The sequence below is a fragment of the Macadamia integrifolia genome, chromosome 3 (genome assembly GCF_013358625.1).
Source record: "Macadamia integrifolia cultivar HAES 741 chromosome 3, SCU_Mint_v3, whole genome shotgun sequence".
NCBI lineage: Eukaryota > Viridiplantae > Streptophyta > Magnoliopsida > Proteales > Proteaceae > Macadamia > Macadamia integrifolia.
Genome location: NC_056559.1, coordinates 21,080,367 through 21,101,660, shown reverse-complemented (window position 1 = coordinate 21,101,660; position 21,294 = coordinate 21,080,367). Strand labels below are relative to the sequence as shown.

General features: G+C 39.3%; 2 protein-coding genes across 2 annotated transcripts; one reads left to right on the top strand and one right to left on the bottom strand.

Moving 5' to 3' along the window:
* Positions 1–101: 101 nt before the first annotated feature.
* On the top strand, positions 102–1,809 carry LOC122073084 (glutamate receptor 2.8-like). The gene is made up of 3 exons (XM_042637598.1): positions 102–145; positions 363–772; positions 1,242–1,809. Exons 2-3 carry the CDS (start codon positions 374–376, stop codon positions 1,785–1,787), a joined length of 945 nt encoding a protein of 314 aa, XP_042493532.1. The 5' UTR covers positions 102–145; positions 363–373; the 3' UTR covers positions 1,788–1,809.
* Positions 1,810–12,123: 10,314 nt separating this feature from the next.
* Positions 12,124–14,047, bottom strand: LOC122074231. The gene is made up of 3 exons (XM_042639079.1): positions 13,799–14,047; positions 12,959–13,600; positions 12,124–12,783 (listed from the first exon to the last, which is right to left on the bottom strand). Exons 1-3 carry the CDS (start codon positions 14,045–14,047, stop codon positions 12,124–12,126), a joined length of 1,551 nt encoding a protein of 516 aa, XP_042495013.1.
* Between the last annotated feature and the right edge of the window lie 7,247 nt (positions 14,048–21,294).

Sequence of the window (21,294 nt, the reverse complement as noted above, 5' to 3'; positions counted from 1 at the left end):
CCACAAAAGGTAAAAAATTGAGGATTGGGGTCCCAGTTAAAAAAGGATTCAACCAATTTGTGAAAATTGAAGTGAACCCTAAATCTAATGAGACAACTTGGCGTGATCTTCTCGTTTGCATTCTCAACTCTAGTCTTCACTCAAAGTAATTTTCTCTTTTCCTCTATTTTAAAATCTATGCTTTGTTATTAGTATCTGCATTATCAGAATAGATTATGGGTCTAGAACGCATTTTAATATTTGACCCTTTTCCATTTTCTCACTTCAGAATATGTTCTAAGACTCAAAATTAATCCAAAAATTCATACGAAACACAGCTTTAAACTGCAAGAACATTCCATAATTCTTTCTAATGGTTGCAGGGGAGAGGGTAATGAGCAACTTGTCGAGGTTCGTGATGATCATATGGGTGTTTGTGGTGCTCATCCTACAAACCACTTACACCGCAAGCTTAACATCGATGTTGACAGTAGAAAGGTTGCAGCCGACGGTAACAGATATTGAAGAGATAAGAAACAATGGTTACTATGTGGGTTATCAGAACGGTTCCTTTGTCAAAGATCTACTGATAAATCGATTGAAATTGGATCCTAACCAGTTAAGAGCTTATGACACTGAAGATGAGTGTCATGAAGCCTTGTCTAAGGGAACATCTAAAGGAGGAGTTGCAGCCATTTTTGATAAAATCCCCTTCATAAAGGTTTTCCTCTCCAATCATTGTTCCAAGTATAAAATGGTTGGACCCATCTACAGGACTGATGGATTTGGTTTTGTAAGTCTCTCTCTCTCTCTCTCTCTCTCTCTCTTACTAATATGTTTGTGAGTTGATCTACAAGGACTCTTTCTTCTTTGGTCTACAATCAGCCAGCTCAGCCATTGCTCAGTTGCTCAGTATGCGCATCTTCTTACTTGTTGGGCAGCGAAGCTTCGTAGACAAGGCGGCTCTCTCTTCTCTCTTCTCCCTTCTCTCTTCTCTCTCTAAAAGAAAAAAAAACACAAACACGAAGATACAAAAAACACAGGCATACATGCTTGACATGTATAATTAAGTTGATGGATGTTATGATCCCATATGGGGAGGGGGTGATCTCACATCAATTTCAAAAGAGAATTTGATGTGGGTTGATATGATCTTGGGTTCCCTCATCTTGTAAGCCAATTTTATGAGGTTGAGTTCTCCTAGGTAAATAGGTCCTTAAATTGAATGAAAATTTTTGTTTCTAATTTTCACTGTATTACAGGTCTTCCCGTTAGGCTGCCCTCTGGTCTCTTACATTTCAAGAGCAATCTTGAACGTTACTCAAGGGGGCAGAATCGAGGGGATTGAGAAATCATGGTTTAAACAGAAAACAAAATATGGAGACGTAAATGAAGAAGGGTCCTCAACGTCAAGCAGCATCAGCCTCCAAAGCTTTATGGGTCTCTCTCTTATCACAGGATTTGCTTCAGGCTTTTCACTTCTGATTTACTTGCTGCAATTTTCTTATGATTATTGGAACCATCCAATCACCACCACAACCACAGAATCAGTTCGGCATAAATTTCTTAATATGATGAAGCACTTTGATCAGAAAGATCTCTCCTCACATGGTTTCAAGAGAACTTCATCTAGGATACATCCTGTCGGCGCCGAAATCCGAGAAATTGAAATTTCTTCTGATGTTCTTTGTTCACAAAGCTCACCCAGTATTTCTAGTGAGACAATTGGGGACATTGTTCAAGATGGTGAAGGTGAGGATACCCAATCTGAGCCTACTGAATCTGTAGACATGGAAACTTCAATATAGAAATAACTGACCTTCCGGTACTTTCTCATTTCATAGAGCTACATATGTTGGTTTAATTTTATTTGATTCTGAATAAAATACTAAATGGATATTATCTATATTGAACTGCCACATTTTTTACTTGAATCCCATTATTGCAACTGATTTCCTTCAATCAAACTCCACACTTTAAGATGGAGGTCTTTATTCCACATGTGGAAATTGAAGCATAAAAATTGATGATAAAATTCCCAAAATCTCAAGGTGTTTTTTAAGTTGAAGAGGTCTTTATTCCACGTTTGGGAATTGAAACACAAAAATTGATGTTTAAATTCCCAAAATCTCAAGGTATCTTTAGGTTTTAAATGTCTAACATGAGGGAAATTTTTGCCATTTTTGGACTCCTACCATCCAAACCAATCATGGCTTTTAAAAGACTATCTTTCCTAGAATTGGCTGATTCGACTCAAATTGACCAGGATCGATTTGACTCTGAATTTCTGTGTGCCATTTAGCAAGGCCTTAAATTTGAATGACATTTTGCCGGGCTGGGCTTTGAACTTTGTTAGAAGGGAATTCATCTAGTGCCCAGATAATCCATCTTGCTCCGTGTGCCACTAATGGAATTTACTATGGCTTATTGGCTACCCTAAGAAGCCATGGCCCAACCCCTTCTCCCTTTTTAATTCCCTTATTGGTATTTTTTGGGAACATGAGGGGATGGTGAGATAATTAATATAAATATATATGTGTGTGCGTGTGTGTGTGAGAGAGAGGGAGAGGAAAACTTCACCAGATTGGTGTAGTCAACACTAGCGCATGGGGCCAATGGGAAGCTACACAAGAGCATCTTCAGCACAAAGCGCAGGAAGGCAGCTAGGGGTGTCAATCAGTCAGTCAAATTTGAGTCAATTTCGATGTGGGAATGGTAAAATCAAAAACCAAACCAATAAGAAAATTTTGATTCGGTTTGATTTGTCTTCAGTTTTGGTCTTGTTAGGGTTGAGTTTCCATACAAAATTATGCAAAACCCTAGTTTTTTATGCATTTTGGACTGATTTTCAGCCACCCATTGGTTTGGTTTCAGTTTTGGTCCATTTTTAATTGGTTTTGATTTTTCCAATACAGTTCAGTCTGCTTTTCAATCATAATATCCCAAACCAAAACCAGCCCAACAAGACTTTGGTTCTGTTCGATCGATTTTACCAGTTCAAGCTATGTATTGACACCCCTAGAGGCAGAGCTATCTTTTCTCATCAACCTGTGTTTGGGGTTGGGAATCAATAGACTAGTAGAGTTATTTCTCCCTATATATATATATATATATATATATGGGCATGTGTTATCTGTCCGCAAGAGGCCTTAGTTCATGTGGTTATAATTATTTTTTTTTTTAAATTTATTCTAGTAAATATTTTTTTTCTCATTTTGAACCAGGATAATAGTTAAGTCCTCATGCAAACACAAAGTGCAGACATAATTTTAACTTAAAAGGCTTGTTCATTTAATTCCCATGGTATTTCTAATGTCTAGATTTGGGAACAAAATTAGTTTTACCTATCATTTTGTTTGAGGATGAAGTAAATATTTAACTTGCATAGATTTATCTGATGTTAATATTTTCGGATGATGTAATCATTAAATGTCTAGTTGGATCTACTAATGTGTGACAACAGGGTAAATATGTATATGAAAAAATCATAATTATTTTTTTTTAGCTTAAAAACTTTTAGGGATGGAATTTTACTGTCCCTAAAAATCCCAGTCTTTGTTAGTTGGGACAAAAGATATTTGTCTCTAAAAGGAAGACCCTTTTCGCGACAAGAAAAATCTGTCCCAAAAAAAAAGTTTTAAAATTTTTTACAACGGAAAAATTCCATCTCAAATAATTTATGCTCTTTTGCGACAGAAATAAACTCTTGCTACATGGCCTTAACAACACAGTATTTACAACAAATATTTCCGTCACTTTAGTAATTATTTACGATGGAAAAAACCCGTCTCAAAATCTGTCGCAATTGACAACTTAGGGATGGAAAAATTTTTATGTCTCGTAAATTATGCGACTACCGTTGTAATGACAGATGTGCGATGGAAGTTTTTACTTTCCTAAATAGGTATTAGCGATACTATTTTGGTATTTGGGACAGAAAATTTCCGTCCCAAAAACCCCTTTTTCTTATAGTGTCCAGCGCATAGATAAGAATTTCTAAAGCTGACTGTCCTCGAACAACCATGAACACTTCTAACATATTAGAAACAGACCCCCTCTGCAAATCGGTGTCAACAATGGGGCCCTGCCAATTTGCAATAAATCACATGAAGCTCCAAAATTGTTGAGTAATTAGGCCATTAATAGCCCTGACAAGTATATGGTGGCAGAAGCCTTCTTCAAGTCAAGCCAAAAAATATGGCTAAGTCCCAAGGACGTCACCAAGTGTTTGATCAAAGAACCATCCACTACACCTCCATCAGGCCACCATCGCACCCAGGCTGCCCTTGGCTGTGGTCACCAAAGAACACACCGTGTGGTGGGCAGCCATGTCCCATGACCCTTGGGCAACTCCCATGATACCATGATTGACCCCTTAATTTGCACCAATATGAACTGTGCATCATGGGCCTTGCACCCATGCTTCCATGCTGGTATCCCTTGTGTGCAATGCATACCAACCAAGGTTGGCTGCCTTGGTGTCGTGCCATGTGCTATGCCCATGTGGGATGCTAGCCAATACAATTAAACCTATTTGCTTGCCACCTCAAACCTTATGCCACTTCACCATTACATGACCATCATGAATCCATATATACATATGCATGCCCCTATGACAACTCATAAGGCCATATCATCGACCACATCATCTACCACCATGACATGACTTGAGTTGCGTGTATCCAGCTTATCTCGACATTTCCTGAACAGAGCGTAAACATATGCTATGCCTCCAAACTCATGTAAAACCATCGCATAAGTTGATCATGTTGCCAACAATGACAACAATGCCACACACCATACCACTTACCAGTGCAACTATTACCACAACGCCAACTACTTCAGGATTTCTTCCTATTTCTTCTTTGGTGGTTCCTCCTTGTATCATATCCTATTTTTTCTTTTTAATATAATTTGCATCTTCTAGCAAAAAAAAAAAAAGAGTGCCCATTGTCATATAGCTAATGGGCAGAATTTCGCTATCTTTATTCTCCTTCTAGGAGACCTGGTAGAAGAGCACCATTCTCAAGGCAGATTAGGTTGGGAACACATTCAATGGGGATGCTATTGGAGTATAGCTGCAAACTTGCCTTTTATCATACAATTTGCCATATATGGAAGGAAAAAAATTATCCTATTTTCAGAAATAAGACTCAGCTAACACCATCTATCATTAGGGAATTCATGCAGATGTGGAGGATTGTTGTAGCTCTTCTTCCCATAAGGGCCCTAAGACTTCTAGGAATTTGTTTTTATTAGATAAATGGGGGATCGTTCCTTCTTAGACTATCACATTATAATTTGGTTGTTACCTAAGTCTGTTGTAGTGCTTTTGGGTTTTGTTATAGTCTGCGAAGTCCCTTCAAGCCGTGGGTCTATCCTTGGGTTGCACCTAGGGTCTCCCTAGTCTGTTTTACAGTTTCTCTTTTTTTCTTGTTCTTTGTAATAAATTGATAATATCTATAAAATTAAAATTTCATATCAAAGTCACTCATATGCATGATCGAGTTTCACTTGAAATTGGATATGGAAACAATCCCCATTGTCGCATAACCAAAATCAGAATGAGGAATAAAAGTGTAGAGTAGGAGATAATACAAGTGACTGGTTCAAAGGAAAAAGAACTCGCCACCCAAAGGAAATCCGCCTAAGGAATAAGAGCAACTCAAGAAGGACTACTTATTCTCTAGGCCAAAGCCTCAAATAAACTAATGAATCAACTCTAGTATACATTCCATGCATTGGTACAAGCTTACATAGAAAAGAATATAACAACTTTCAGAACCATCTTGGTACTATCATGGGGTCATATAAAAAATTCATGGGTGTGACAAGAGTATTTGAAGCAGAGATAGAGGGCCTGGTAGAGGGATTGATGCGAGCAATGGCTATGGACATCCAGCTCTTATGGGTGGAATTTGATTTGAGTGTAGTGGTTACTCTAATTCAGAAATGGAAGGTCCCATGGTTTGGTCTACAAATATGGATGTATCTTCAACCATACCTTAGAAGTGTATCTTGGAAAATCACTCATATATATAGAGAAGGAAATGTGATGGCTGATTTCTTGGCTAGAGATGCGGCAAAGACTGAAGTCTCGGCTAATAATGTAATTTTCCTAACCAACATTGGGGATATTCTCTATATATGCTGAGGGAAGACCGAGCTTTAGATTTTTTTAATGCCTTCCTTTCCTTCCTGTTGATGGTAATGCTGAAGGTGGGAAGTAAGGGAAGGGGTGTGATTTTGTGTTTCTTTGCTGCTGTATGGATATTTCTTTTTCTTCTATTTTGATTTAATGAAATAATTTTAGCAAAAAAAAAAAAAGAATATAACAACTTTCAAAGCATAGGCAATTTCCAAAAGGAAATTAAGACTAATTGGGAAGACAAACAATCCTACTATAAAGAGGACCTTGGGAACCTTCAAATACATTTTCCTTAGCTTGAAGAGTCTAAACATATAGTGGTTGAAGTGCCCAAAAAGTACTAGACCAGAATTTGAATGGAAGTTGCACAAAAAAGATGAATTATGGAATTTTCAAGAGTCTATAGTCAGCCCAGACACACTTTACCAAAATAACCATAATTTCTTCTAGAAAATAGCAAATGATGCACCATTTTTTCATTGAAAAATAAAATTTTAATCCTTTCTATCCATATATGACTCAACTTCTAGTTCCTTCTGAGTTGATATAGGTGTAGTTTTGAAGTTATCCTAGAATCTTGGACTACAAACTTTATTTCCAGCATTCATATTTTGGATTAGACTTGTAGGCTTAGTGGGTGGGTCGTCGGCACATTTGGAAATGCTCCTGCACGAAGAAAGAAAGAGATTGTGATGTAAGTCCATTATTCCTTGCACTGCTTACCCAATCTCATCCATATTCAAATTCATGTAAAAGTTGGTAATTCTACTACTTCTAATAGAGTTGTAAGTTCCACAGTTTTAGGAAAGAATTCCATAATTCACAAATTAAATAGTTTCAATGGCTTTACTAATTGACTAAGAAATTGAATCTATAAACCAATCTCTCAATATTTTATGGAGACAAAGTCAACTGAACACAAATTATACCATCTAGCGCGAGGAAACAATGCTTTACCTATCAAGCATTCAGAATACATCAGGTCTGGCCATGTATTTGAATCTAAGTTTATAATAGCTAGAGTGCACAGTTCTAAGAATTTGAATAAGATCATGCAGCTCCTGCACCCAGACACAGAGGGGCAGTGAGATTTTGCCCCGATTTCTGTAAAATTAAAAAAAATGCATTCCCTGTTTATGCCCATATGCAGCTCTCCTTTAGTCCATATTGGAATAAGGGCCACGGTACCAATTCTTTCTCCTCTTTTAATAAATGCAAGTAAAAGACCTAAAAAAATCTATGCATGATTACCGTTCATCAAGATAGAAGTTATAAACCAGGAAAGCTTAGTTTGCTATGAGCTATTCCTCCCATATGTGGGACTCACTACTTCTTGACCAAGTCGGCATTTTACAAAGAATACAAATTCCATAAATACTTCATTTTGGAAAATTGGCATTACTCAACCATGCCATACTATTGAATCTTTAGCCAAAAATTATTAATAATTGGATTGTCTACTCATTCATTTTCTTAAGGATTTCGATCGTTACCTGGTTGCATGGTCATGCACTAGCATGGGACCAACGCGAGATGGGGGGAGGGCATAGGAAGGCACAACCAGATAGCATTTTATTATTATCATTATTATTATTATTAATATTATTATGATTATTATTAATTTTTTTTTTTTTTTATTATTACCTCAAACTTTTTCTCGTTACTGGCTTGAGAGGAAAGGAAAGACTTCACACCTCATAAATTACCCCAGATATACCCTCTCCCTGTTATCCAGGTTGGACTTAGTCTGGTCAAGCAACCAACTATGCCGTTTCTCCTTTCACATCACTTGTTATATGTTAGTTCTGCTAATACTAGCCCCACCTACCTTGTTTTCCATTTTGACATATCCAAGATCCTTCTTAAAGATCCTAGATGTATCAAAACTTTAGTTGGAATCTACTTTCTCCATCACTTTCTGATAGTAAATGCCTCTTTTGTTGCTTTCCATTAACTTAAGACAACCGAAGTTGTCATCTTGATTTGCATTACTTCAGTATGATAAAATCTTCATTCTCTGCTGTCCACAAGATTCTGTCTATCATGATAATTATGATCAACCAGCTCTTTCTATCTCTGGTTCTTCCAAACAATATGTACATGGTTAACTCTCAATGGGAAAGATATACACAAAAAAAAGGCACACTCGGTTCACTAGGTTCCCGCATATGCCAGGTGGGAGGGGCAATACCTTACCGATGGATCAAGCGTGCTCCTTAAGAAAGATATATGCAGAACATCTATAATTGATGCAGCTTTGTCGGAAGCTACAGGTCACGAAAATCAAACACACTCTTCCAAGTGTGCAACCATGCAATATGAAAAAAAAAAAAAAAAAAAAAAAAAGTGAAAAAAAAACAGTTTTTCAATACTGTAGTGAAACTTTTTTTTTTTTTGTGAATACTGTTGTGAAACTCCCTAAGCTTTTAGGAATACACCAAAAGTGTGTCAACGAAAATTCTGGTTCATTCATTCATAAAGAGTAATTCCCAAACAAATTACATATAAATAGGTGGAGAAAAGGCTAAAAGAAATTCTAAATCTCATGCCTTAATTATATTAATGGCTGAAATCAAATACCAAAAACAATTGAGACAAAACCGAGTCAAGATACCCTAATGGCCTATTCAATGGAAGGGGGTTTCCTTGACACAATGGTTGCTGTTATTTTTTTTGCTAAAAAGGTCAATGGTTGCTATTAAAACAAAGAAAAACAAGGAAAAAAGTTGTGGCCAAAACCTTGAACCAGGGACTGTAAGGCTGGACGAGACTTGTGTGCTTCGTAGCAGGATCCCAAAGACAATGACTTCCCATATTCATAACAGATCACTTTTCAAGCTTGGAAATTACCTGCCCCTGTCATCATCTAAGCATCTTTCTAAAAATACAGAAATAGACTGAATTTAAAAACATCCTAAGAATTAACTTGGTAGGGGGAGTGTTCTCATTCCTTATTTACTGCTAGGAAGCTTCAAGAATCCTTCCCTTTTTTATTTTATTATATTTTTTTTCTTGATAGTTAAGCACTTAGCCCGCAAGTATATGAACAAGTTGGGTTAGCTGAACTCCATTATGGTGGTTGGGCTAAGTTTTCTGCTTCTCCTTATGGCCTTAATATAAGCTGATCTCCATAACAACTTGGTGTGGTTGCATTGGGCTGCTTCAACCTTCTCATTTATGATGCTTAGGCTTGCATCAATCATGATACTCTATAAAATCATCTCACCAATAGGTGTGGGACACGTGGCAGATAACCATAAACCAAGGGACTCTCCAACTCAAAAGTACCTACCTACAGGGGCAAATAGGGTATTTCACCCCTTATGAGGATTAGGGCTTCATGACATCTATTTTATAAAAGGGAAAAGGAAGGCTAAGAAATGACAGGTCACTCTATCCCTCTCACACACTCTCCACTGCTCTAATAATTCATTTTTTTTTTTTTTTCTGAAAACCTACTTAAGCATTGGAGCCCCTTGGCCAGAGCATGCTTCCGACCCCCTTTCTTGTAGGTTTATTTCCTAAAGCCGACAATTAGATTTCTGCATCAAAACATCCGTGACCTTTACTAATTATGCAAGTCCATCATGCAACTAGTTCATCGGATATAGATGGGACTTCCACAGTTTAGAATGCCCAAGAAACCCATCTACTAACCATGTTCAGGTAGGATTAAAACTGAAGGAAATGTGATCTATTGAGCTTAATAGTCAATTGGGTAGTTTGCATAGTTGCATTAGTTTATTAATTGTTTAAATCAGTAACCATGCATGACTGGTCTAATCCTTACGATAAGAAACTTGGATTAATCAAAGAAGCAAAGAAAATCAACATCACCTAGCTATGCTTTTTTTTGGCTAAAGGGTCATGTATATTAAGAGATGAAAAGGGGAAAAAACTGTACAAAGAGGATCCATCTTAAGAAGATCCAAAAAAAAAAAAAAAAACCAAACTAGCACAAATCCTAGGACCCACCTCCACCTACGGCATTGCCATCAGCAGAAGAGGAGCACTACGCATAAAAGCAGAAAATGAAAGCTAATAAAATCTGAAGTGCGATCTACCCATCGCATCCTCAGCCAAAAACTCAAGAACCTCGGGAGGCCATGCCACAACTGATGAAGACGCTTCCTTCTTAGTTGCCATTTGCGCCAGGAAATCTGCTATAGGATTTGCCTCCCTATAGCAATGAGTGAGTTTCCATCTTATACCCCTGAAATAAGAAATAAGGGAAGACCACCTTTTCCAAACAAACCACGAGACTAGACCCCTTTGAACCATGAGCAACACAGCACCCGAATCACTTTCGATCCATAGAGATGCACAATCTTGCTCTCTCAATTCCTTCAATCAAAGCCTGAAATTCAGCTTGGAAATTCGAAGCAATTCCTAAAAAGGAGCTGTAAATCGATACAATCTGGCACTTGTTGTCCCTTATAAGGGCACCTGCTCCTGCATTCCCTGGATTACCCAAGGACGAGCCATCACAATTTAGCTTCCACCAACCATCCATCAGAGGTAGCCAGAAGATTTCCCGCACCCCTTTTAATTTTCCTTCTTGGTACCGCAATATTCAGCTTCAAGCATCTCTCAGAATCCAGGCGAGATTTAATTCTATCATGCTTACCTGGGCCACGTCTTCTAACCTCCTCCGTTATTGTATGAAAGACTTGACCATAAGATTGATGAATCCCCCTAAATCTCCTTTAGTTTCTTTCCATCCAAATAAAGTATGGAACTAGAATCAAACCTGCCATCCAGATTTGAGACAGTCCAATGGCGTTGGATTTTTGAATCCACAATGAAACATGCGCTGAAAAATCTTCCCACTGATAGGGCCAATGAAATCCAAAGGCTTCAGCAAACGCCCTCCAAATGTAGACAGCTCCATCACATTCCAAGAACAAATGATTTATAGACTCCTCAGCCTTATTGCACATCTCGCACCTGGAAGGGAGCGGCAGTCCTTTTCTTTTTACCTTGTCATCACAAGGAAGCTTTCCATGCATGAGTCTCCATCCAAACACCGATTGGCGGGGGATCAAATCTGAGCCCCACACCACTTTTTCCCAGCCCACTTTAGGAGAAACCTTTCTCAGTGCTTTCCAGGCCGATTTAGTGGAGAAGGATCCTAAGGAGGATCGAGACTAGCAGCATCGGTCTTTCTGACCCCGCGGCAAGATATATTCCCTATTGCATTGAATATATCACGTAAAAAAATAGATTGTACAAGAGGAAGACACCACTTACCATCTCTAATAAAGTCTGCCACTTTGCAAGTGCTTTAAGAAAAATGAGAGAAAGGGAGGGGGGAGAGCCCAACAATAGAAAGGGGGCCTATCCATCAATCATGCCAAAACAATATGTCCTCACTGGTACCCACCATCCAGCGATCAGATGGAGATACAAAATTCCACATCTTCGCAATTCCTTTAAACACCGAGGATAATTTATAACCCTTCTTAAGGCCTCCACCTTCATTCACAAACTAGCCCGTAAGAAGGTACTAAAAGCAGTACCTTCATGCTTCATTTGCCACACTAGTTTGCTGAGCCCTGCACAGTTCACATCCCTCAATCACCTGATACCCAAACCCCCTACCTCCTTAGGCCGGCACACATCTTCCCATTTCACAGCGATTTTCTTCACTGTGTAAATATCCCCTGACCACAGGAAATTCCTAATCCAGTGCTCCACCATTTTAATCACTGATTCAGGCCACCAATAAATGGAGACATTATGAATAGGCATACCTGAAATCACAGACCGAATGAGCTCTTCACGACCTGCCATTGAAAGAAGTTTGCCTCGCCATCCCTGTAATCGAAATTTAATTTTATCCATTAGAGGAAACAGCCTATCCTTCTTGATAGCGCCTTTGAAGATCTCAACTCCAAGATACCTCGTATGTAGAGAGAAAGTTGGGATACCCAGCAGATCAAATATATACCTCTTCCTGTGAGGGGCGACTTTACCAAAAAAAATCTTGCTCTTATCTAAGCTGAGTTTTTGCCAGAAAATTCTTGGTATTTGAGCAGGAACTCTCTCAGGCATCGAACATGTTTCGCTGCAACGTTCATAAAGATAAAAATGTCATCCACGAAGAGCAAATGACTGGGAATAGTGGAACATCTAGGACCAGGGAGCACCTTCAGTTTTCCCTCCTTTAATAGACCATTTAGACCCCTGCACAATACTTCTTTTGCCAGAATAAAAAGCATTGGGGAGATCGGGTCCCCTTGTCTCAAACCCTTCTCAACTCTAAAGAAACCAACCGGACCACCATTCAACAACACTAAAATTCTAGAAGAAACCAAAATTTCGTGAATCCAGGCCAACCACACATCTGAGAAGCTGAACCTTTTCAGGACCGCAAAGAGGAAATCCCATGACAATGTGTCATAGGCCTTCTGCACATCAATCTTAATACCCATGCCACCCCCTCTAATAGAGGTATGTAATAAATTGGCAAGCTCAGAGGCTAACACAATATTTTTTGAGATGATCTTACCTTTCTGGAATGCCCCTTGCTCATCTGACACCAAGCGAGGGAGAAAGCAAGATAACCTCTCAGCCATGATCTTTGATAGGACTTTGCAGAAGAAGTTTGCTGTACAGATGGGGAAAAACTTATCCAGAGAGACCGCTCCCTCCACCTTTGGGATTAGCATCACAAAACTGTTATTTACTCCATTTGGAAGCTTCCCACCTCAGAACAATGCAATCACAGCCCCACACAAATCATCACCCACTATCTCCCAACACTGTTTGGAAAAAGCCCTTGGGAACCCATCAGGGCCAGGAGAACTATCTGGGTCCAGCCCCCCATACCACCTTCCTAATCTCTTCCCTGTCAGGGATTGCTTCTAATATCGAGGAGTCCTCCATATTCACCTCATTAGGAATCACCTGCAACAGCTCCATATGATCTATGCAATGGTCCACTTTATGAAAATTTTCAAAAAAATGAGACACATATTCTACCATCTGCAGTGGCTCAGAGACCACTGTACCATCTTGTTTTTTCAAAGAGCGAATTATGTTTTTTATACGACACACCTTAACCGAAAGGTGGAAGAACTTTGAGTTACGGTCTCCTAGTTTCGCCCAATTGTAGCGAGCTTTTTCAACCCAAAGTTTTTCATGCATCTCCACCACTTTCAAGAGCCTAGTCTTCGCCTCTACTTCTCTGGAGTATAGCTCATCAAACATCCCTACCTGGTCAATAATTCTCTGGACTTCCTCCACTTCTTCAGTAGCAACTTTAAGCTCTACATCCAAGTTAGGGAACCTTTGTCTCGCCCACCCCTTTAGAGCACTCTTCACAGCCCTTAATTTATGTGCCAGCCTGCCAATGGGACCACCCCTAACCTCCCAAGACCACACCTCCCTCACTAGGCCATCAAATGATTCCGCTTCCATCCAAAAACGATGAATGCGAAAAGTGGCATTTTGAGGCTTAGGAATCGCTGCCTATGAAAAAGTGATTGGAGCATGATCCGAAATTGATCTATGGAGCACCTGTTGACCGCAATCACCAAAAGCTTCTAACCATTGAGCATTAAAAAATATTCTGTCAAGCATTGCCACCATATGCCCTCTTCATCTATTGTTAGTCCAGGTAAATTTTGATCCCTGAGACGGAGAGCTTATCAGATCACAAGCATCCACCATGGCCTGGAACTCTACCGCTACACCCACATTGAATCTACCACGACCCCTCTTCTCATGAGAATTCAACATGGCATTAAAGTCCCCTAGAACGACCCATGGAAGGGACTGGGCAGCCGCAGTGCCTAACTCCACCCAAAGATTCCTACGCTCTGCCCTAAAGCAGGATGCATGGATCAAGGAAACCAATACCTGATGACCATTCCATTGCAGTGAAACTGAAATCATCTGCTCCGAGGATTGCACCATTACTGGCCTCGCAAGAGAATTTTTCCAGACTACCCAGAGGTTTGGCATTTTGTCATGATGGGAATTATGCATAATTTCATCAATGAAAAGTCATTAAATCCACCATGGGCTCTGCAATACACACCACATCAGGGGAGTGATCACGAAGAAAAACATGCAACGCTCTAGAAGCCACTGCCTTTCGAACACCTCGGATATTCCAATAGAAAATCCACATAATTAACTGGTTGTTCCATCATACTTGTCCGACCTCAAGGTCTGACCACCACCTTTGTTTTTCCTTCTCCTTTTCTCCCCTGCTTCAGTCCCTTTCTCAATCATCACCGCCGCTTTGTCGACATCTTGAGCCCCCATCCGAGCAATCTCCTTCCTGCTCAAAGGGAGCTACAATGGGGCAATATACTCCCTATTTGTTGCTGTACGACCCCCTGCCTGCGAAACCTCCTCGAGTACTTCCTAGGGACACCCCTATCCTCTTTGGACGAAAAGAACCTCTCACCACACCCTGAGAGGAGGGTGCAATGGCCTTGCTCGCTGCTGCTGAATCTCCATCGGGCCAGAGGTTGAAACTAAACCAACCTAGTTCGGTTCTCCTCCCTTAATAGTATCTTGGTTTGATTCTGACCTAGTTTGAGAGCTTGACTCATTATCAGACCCACCCACCTCATCATCTGAAGGCACCGAATCCTTATCTGAATCAGAAGATTCAGAGTTGATCTCCTCCCTATCATGAGATTCCTTATTTAATTTCTCCCCCTCATGAGCCATTTTCGGATTTTTCAAAATAGGAATAATAGGATTGTGAATGGGAGAAATCAATTCAATTAAAATCTCACCTTCCTCCACATTTTCTAACTGAGGTGAGGAATTAATGGGAATAAAGATGCCCGACACTACTCCATTAGTGCTGGATAAGGGCTAAGAGCTATTCACACGATTTGAGTTTAAATTCCAAAAATCATGATCCATTCTTTCCAAAGAAGTGATGTTTCTAACCGGTGAGTTACTCATTCCTGAGTTGACTCTGTCTTCTTCGTACACCATCCCTGGTATCCCTGCCTTGTCTCGAACATTCAGCCTCTCGTCATAGGCCTTCTTTTCTCGGCAGGCATGAACTTGGTGCCCCAGTTTTTTGCAGAAGCCACATTTCCCTAGTGAGTCCTCGTAGATCAACTGTTGCTTGAACCAGAACAAGGTTGCAGTCCCAGGCTGTTTGCGTTCAACTTGGATTTCCTCCAGCCTCGGAACCCCCACTTCCATCTCCACCAGAACACAAGCATAATTCCTATACATAACGTTCTTGGTGCGTTGATCGAGTCCAACTGGCCTCCTACCGCCTTGGCCATTGTCAATAAGACCTTTCCATACCAATATTACAGTGGTAGATCTAGAAAACGCACCCAAACTAGGACCTTATTGATTAATTTTTCATGGATGCTGAAGTCTGGATGCCATCTTTGAAACCAAACGAGTTGAACTCCAATCTTCATAGGGCTTCGCTTCCACATCAGGGCCATGTCATTCTCAGACTCAAATTGGAAGATCATAAAACCCTTACCCATGGGTACCATCTTCACTCTACCTTTCAACTTCAGAGATTCAAGGGCTTCTCTGCATACGTCATCCAGGGAAAGAAAGTGAAAATTGATTCTACCGATCAGGGCAAATTGATATTTGCTTAATCTATCCTCGTAAGCCTCCTGAGGGATGATCACCTTGGTGAATTCCCTACATGAACTGGGTCAGGCAGTTCATCCACCATTGGTGCATTTGATCCTACCACATTTGCATAAGATTTGTGTGGTAATGGATCCGCTGGGGCGGTCACTTTTTCAAAAGCTTCGGTATCAAAACCGACAATGAAGGCAAAGGATTTTTTCGCAGCAAGAGTAGGATCCTTTCCCCCATCCAAAACCGCCTGCTCCATGGGAGGTTGAGCCTTCCAAAAATCAGTTAACTGGAGTTTGCCTTCCCCTCTTTGTTATAGTAAATTTCAGTTTTTCAATGGGATTTGGATTGTTTATCATATCATGTTCTATTCATGCATTGAATGACATAGATAAAGAGATTTTACACAAAGCTTGAACAAAATTGCACCTTATTTTACTGCCTACACATCGTTTGGGATATCTTCCATTGAGGAAGATCCATATATAGTCTGTCTAGAATAACATTAATTCGGTGGTTATACCACTCTGTCTGAGACTGTGTTAGGAAATAATAATACATCAGTACAGTGATTTGAAAAGAAAAACAAAAAGGAGTTCATACACATACAGAACACAAAGATTTAAGTGGTTCACACAAGATGGGCTACAGCCACAGCGAGCGATAATCAAAGTTTCCACTATTCTGATAAAGAAATTACGGTACTCTAACCCTCACCTATTTACAAGATAACTCCCTATATAGAGTGTTTTGATGCTTTACAATATAGAGAAATCTTATGGTGCAATCTCCCTCATTGGATTGCTCAAACTCAAAGATTGGAGTACTTGCTTTGATTAGAAATCATATGTATCTTTTTTCTTTTTTCTTTTTTATTTTTTATTTTTTGCTGAAAAGTTAATTTTATTAAGAGAAAAGGAAGAAATACAGCACAATAACCAAACAAAAGCAGAAAAGGCAGAAACCACTAGAGCGACGTGTAGACTCCTGAAATAACCTAGAGGGGGGGTGAATAGGTTATACTAGTGGAATTTAAGCTTTTTGATAAATAGGTCACAAGTGTGACTGCAAGTTAAAATAATGCGGAGAGAATAAAACAAGTACAACCACAAAACACAAGATTTATAGTGGTTCGACTCAATCCGAGTCTAGTCCACTCCCTACAAGAATCCTCTTGTAAGGTATTCCACTAGTTCTCCCTTTCAGTACGGTAGGTAGGGAAGAAAACCTTTACAATCTTTTTCACGGATAAGAGTACCCTTACAAATTCCCTTTCCAGGCAGAGAGATGCCTTTACAATCTCTTTTGGAGGTAGAGAGACACCTTTCTCTTTTTAGGATAAGAGAATCCTTACAATCCTAAGTACAGTCTAGAATTGTAAAAACAAAAATAAATAGGAAATAGTGGAATATGAGGAATACCTCAAGTGTGGTGCAAATGATGAGAATGAGATATGAATGATGCACCTTTTGTAAAGTCCTCTCTTATGACCTTGACTTGCACAGGAGAGAGTAGAGGACTTTGATTGAGACTTGAGCCTTTTGTTCGGATTGGTGTAATAGAACAACTCAAGTAGAATATATAATTCTTGAATGCTTGCAATATTGCTCTTAAAGCTCTTTCTTAATGAATATTTAATTAAGAGCGATTTGGGTATTTATAGGTGAACTTAGTGAAGCATTTTAGGCAGGAAATCAGGCTCTAATGGACGTATTTTGGGACCACCGGTTGATTACTATCGGTAGCTGATCGACCGCCAAGAGCCGTTGAGGCAAAATATCTCCATTGGGGCACTTCTAGGCAGTCAACGGTCGACCGAGGCTTCCAGCCAATTGACAGGCTATGGTCTTGGATAGTTCCGATCGATCGGGGCTTTCAGCAGGTCGACCGCCAACATGACATACTCTATTTTGACAGAATGCTGTCATACTGACCAGTTGTCAGTATTTTGACTATAACTTTTCGGTCCGATCTCAGATTGATTTGAGATTAGTTGCGTTGGAATAACAACTCAATTTCCTACAACTTCTATGAAGGTTTTATCTCTTGATACTAATTTTAAGATTCCATAAAATACCCTTGAGTTAGGTTAATGTGATTTTCACAGAATTTCACTAAAACACATTTTTCCTAATATGTTCCTCACCACTTAGAGACTTTCCATACTTGGTCAAGGTATGCTCTATGGTCATTCTAGTATGATGCAATGCACATGCATGTGATGAGTGCATATATATATATATATGTGGAAATTACAAATTACATTAAAAATGACCAATCTATCCTAGTGGTCTTCTTCTTTACTTGAACCTTCCACTCTTTGGCACTTCATCTTCTTTTCTTCTTGTTTGCAATTCCATGTCTTTGAGCTTCATGTCTTGATTCGACCTTCTAAGTGTTTCTTCAAGCTAATTACACTTTCTTCAAGCTAATCACATTTTATCAAACCAAGTTAAAGATGTATGTTTGTTTGTTAACACCAAAACATAGCAAGGAGTGTGGACATGTTTCCCAACAATCTCCCCCTTTTTGGTGATGACAAAAAAACACAGACAATGAAACCAAATACAAGAAATAATAGTAACACTGTGTAAAGGTCAATAGGATAATGTAATTCAGTGCCAGAAAATAAACAAGGATAGATATTGTCATTTCCATAAACAATTAAAGATAGTCATTTCCATAAACAACTAAAGATAGATACTGTCATACTGTCATGTTCAGGAAGAGTAATAGAGTAAATAAATATTCTCCCCCTTTTGTCAATAGCAAAAAGGGAATCAAAATGACACAAGAAATTAAAATACTCCCCCTGAGTATGTGCCAAAAATTTAACACATAGAAAAGTATTATAAGTTCAACTTTTCATAAGTATCAAAAGTATAAAAAAATAAATAAATAAATAAACGACTGAAACAAACATGAAGTTAAAAAAAATAACTCCTAATCCGCTGCATCCTCATCCTCCGTGTCCGCCTCTTCGTCTTCTTCTTCGTCATCTTCATCTTCCTCGTCATTGCATAGGAGCTTGAGAATCTTATTCTGCTTTCTTTTCATCTTTGCCAACTGGGCAAGGATGATGTTTCCAACTTTCTGAAGATCAGAAACAGTCGCATAGGTTGATATCTCATCACTTCCTAGTTGCTGTGGCTGGCTGGGTCCAGCAGCAGTCTTTTTGGAGTTTGTGGGCTACTGGGGAAGAAGATGCATCTTGCGAATAGTGGAAAGATTAATCTCTTGAGGAAACGGGTCAAATGATTCACCAGAAAAATCTACATGAAAGTGGTCCATAATTTGGCAAATCATCCTTCCATAGGGAAGATTTCCCTTTTGAAGTCTATCACCATGGGTAATCATGGGTTTGAGCAGAATATAAGAAAGGTTGATGGTTACAGTCTTGCAAACACAGTAGGTGAGATAAGTATGAAATGGGGAGACTTCATCTCTATGACCACTCGTTGGGAGGATGTTGTAGGAGATGATGAGATTTACAATCCTCCCTATATCAGTGAGTTCCTTAGCCTTAATTTTGTGAGTATTAGCATATTCCTTCATGATGCTAGAATACACACAGTCAACATCCATGAATTGTTCTATGTAGGTCTTGGGTTGGTAGTATTTTAGTTCCCCTGTCACAGAAATGTCTAGGATTTCTCCTAAAATCATGATGTCTATATCTATAGGAACTCCCTTAACGTAGGAATGGACCAGAAGGTTGTCACCTTCACCAGAGAAAGTAAGGTTGCAAAAGAACATTTTGATAAGATGGGGATAACAATGAGAGTCAAGTTTGAGAATGTTACCCCATCCCAAAGCATCAAACAGGTCTTTGATGTCATACCTGGACAAAGAGTCAGAATTAATGGTCCTACCTTGCTCTATGTTGCGAGAGATGTAGAGATCCCATGATTCTTGAGCAATGGAGGAGGAGAACCATATATCTTTGTTAGAGGCCTTCCTTTTTCCCTTCTGAGCTACCGTTTTCTTGCCTCTATGTGGGCGGTGAGAGTCCATGATGATTGGAGGTGTAAGAGGGGAAAGAGATGCAAGGGCTTTGGGAGAATAGGATGGGATCTTAAGAGATCTAGGTTAGAAAGAAGTTCTAAGCTAGGGTTTTGGGAGATAAAGAGTCGAAATGGGGTTTTAGGCCAAACAGGGTTTTAAAGTTGAAAAAATGGGTTAAAAATAATCTATTTAAAAGAGTCTGAAATCAAATTTTTGGCGGCGCCGGTCGATCGGTTATATGGTGGAGGTTGACCGGTAACCCTTTCAGTTAGAGGCGGTCGATCGAAAGTTTTAGGCGGTCGACCGGTAATCTATTCGGTCAGTGCCAGTCGACCAATATATTTGGGGTGGTCGACCGGTAAAGTCCAAGAAGCTTGAGAACCTAGAAAATTATGGATGTAGAAAGGATTTTTCAAGTCTGGGCTTTTGGAAAAGAATATTCACGAAGGAATGTTTATTCATTCAGCCAAACGGGTTGCAAATGCCAAGCTCCTTCCTTAGGAAACTAAAACGCTCTTCACCAAGAGATTTAGTGAATATATCTGTGAGTTGTTTATCAGTTTTAATGAATTCTAGAGAGACATCGCCATTTTGAATGGTGTCTCGTAAAAAGTGGTGTCGAATATCAATGTACTTTGCCCTTAAGTGTAAAATGGGATTTTTACTCAAGTTTATAGCATTGGTGTTATCGCACATGATTAGGAAAGATTCGAAACTCACTCCAAGGTCCTGGAGAGTTTTCTTCATCCAAAGGATTTGAGCACAACATCTACCAGCTGCAACATATTCAACTTCTGTGGTAGATAGAGCAACGGAGTTTTGTTTCTTACTAAACCAAGAGACAAGGCAAGAGCCAAGAAAATGACAAGTACCATTGGTACTTTTTCTGTCAATATGGCAACCTGCGAAGTCAGCATTTGAAAAGCTGACCAAGTCAAGGGGTTGGTTTTTGGGGTACCATAACCCAACATCACATGTGCTTTTCAGATATTTAAAAATTCTTTTTACAGTAGTGAGGTGAGATTTCTTAGGATCAGCTTGAAACCGAGCACATGCACATACACTGTACATGATGTCAGGTCTACTTGTTGTTAGATATAGAAGTCTCCCAATCATGCCTCTATATCTAATTACATCCTCAGAAGTTCCATCCTCATCCTTGGTTAGTTTCAAGGATGAGCTCATCGGAGTGTCTGAAGATTTTTTACTGTTAATGTCAAATTTCTTTAGTAGCTCCTTGGTGTATTTGCTTTGATTTATGAAAATTCCATTATCAGTTTGTTTTATTTGAAGTCCAAGGAAGAAATTTAACTCTCCCATCATACTCATTTCAAATTCATTGCTCATTTTGTTACTGAAATCAGTACACATTCTCTCGTTGGTTGAGCCAAAGATAATATCATCTACATAGATTTAAACAATGAGTATGTCATTCTTCAAGTTCTTCACGAACAGGGTTGTGTCAATCCTCCCCCTTGAGAAGCCACTTTCGATCAAGAAGGTACTTAATCTCTCATACCAAGCTCTAGGGGCTTGTTTGAGGCCATACAGAGCTTTCTTAAGTTTATAGACAT

Excerpts from the sequence above, each read along its gene's own strand:
- LOC122073084 (XM_042637598.1), top strand. The coding sequence starts at position 374 with ATGAGCAACTTGTCGAGGTTCGTGATGATCATATGGGTGTTTGTGGTG. Across the intron at positions 773-1,241 it reads GGACTGATGGATTTGGTTTT|GTCTTCCCGTTAGGCTGCCC; the intron begins GTAAGTCTCTCT and ends ACTGTATTACAG.
- LOC122074231 (XM_042639079.1), bottom strand. The coding sequence starts at position 14,047 with ATGGTGCAATCCTCGGAGCAGATGATTTCAGTTTCACTGCAATGGAAT. Across the intron at positions 13,601-13,798 it reads CGGTAGAGTTCCAGGCCATG|GCAGCGATTCCTAAGCCTCA; the intron begins GTGGATGCTTGT and ends ACTTTTTCATAG. Across the intron at positions 12,784-12,958 it reads GGGAAGAGATTAGGAAGGTG|GTGGAGGGAGCGGTCTCTCT; the intron begins GTATGGGGGGCT and ends CTAATCCCAAAG.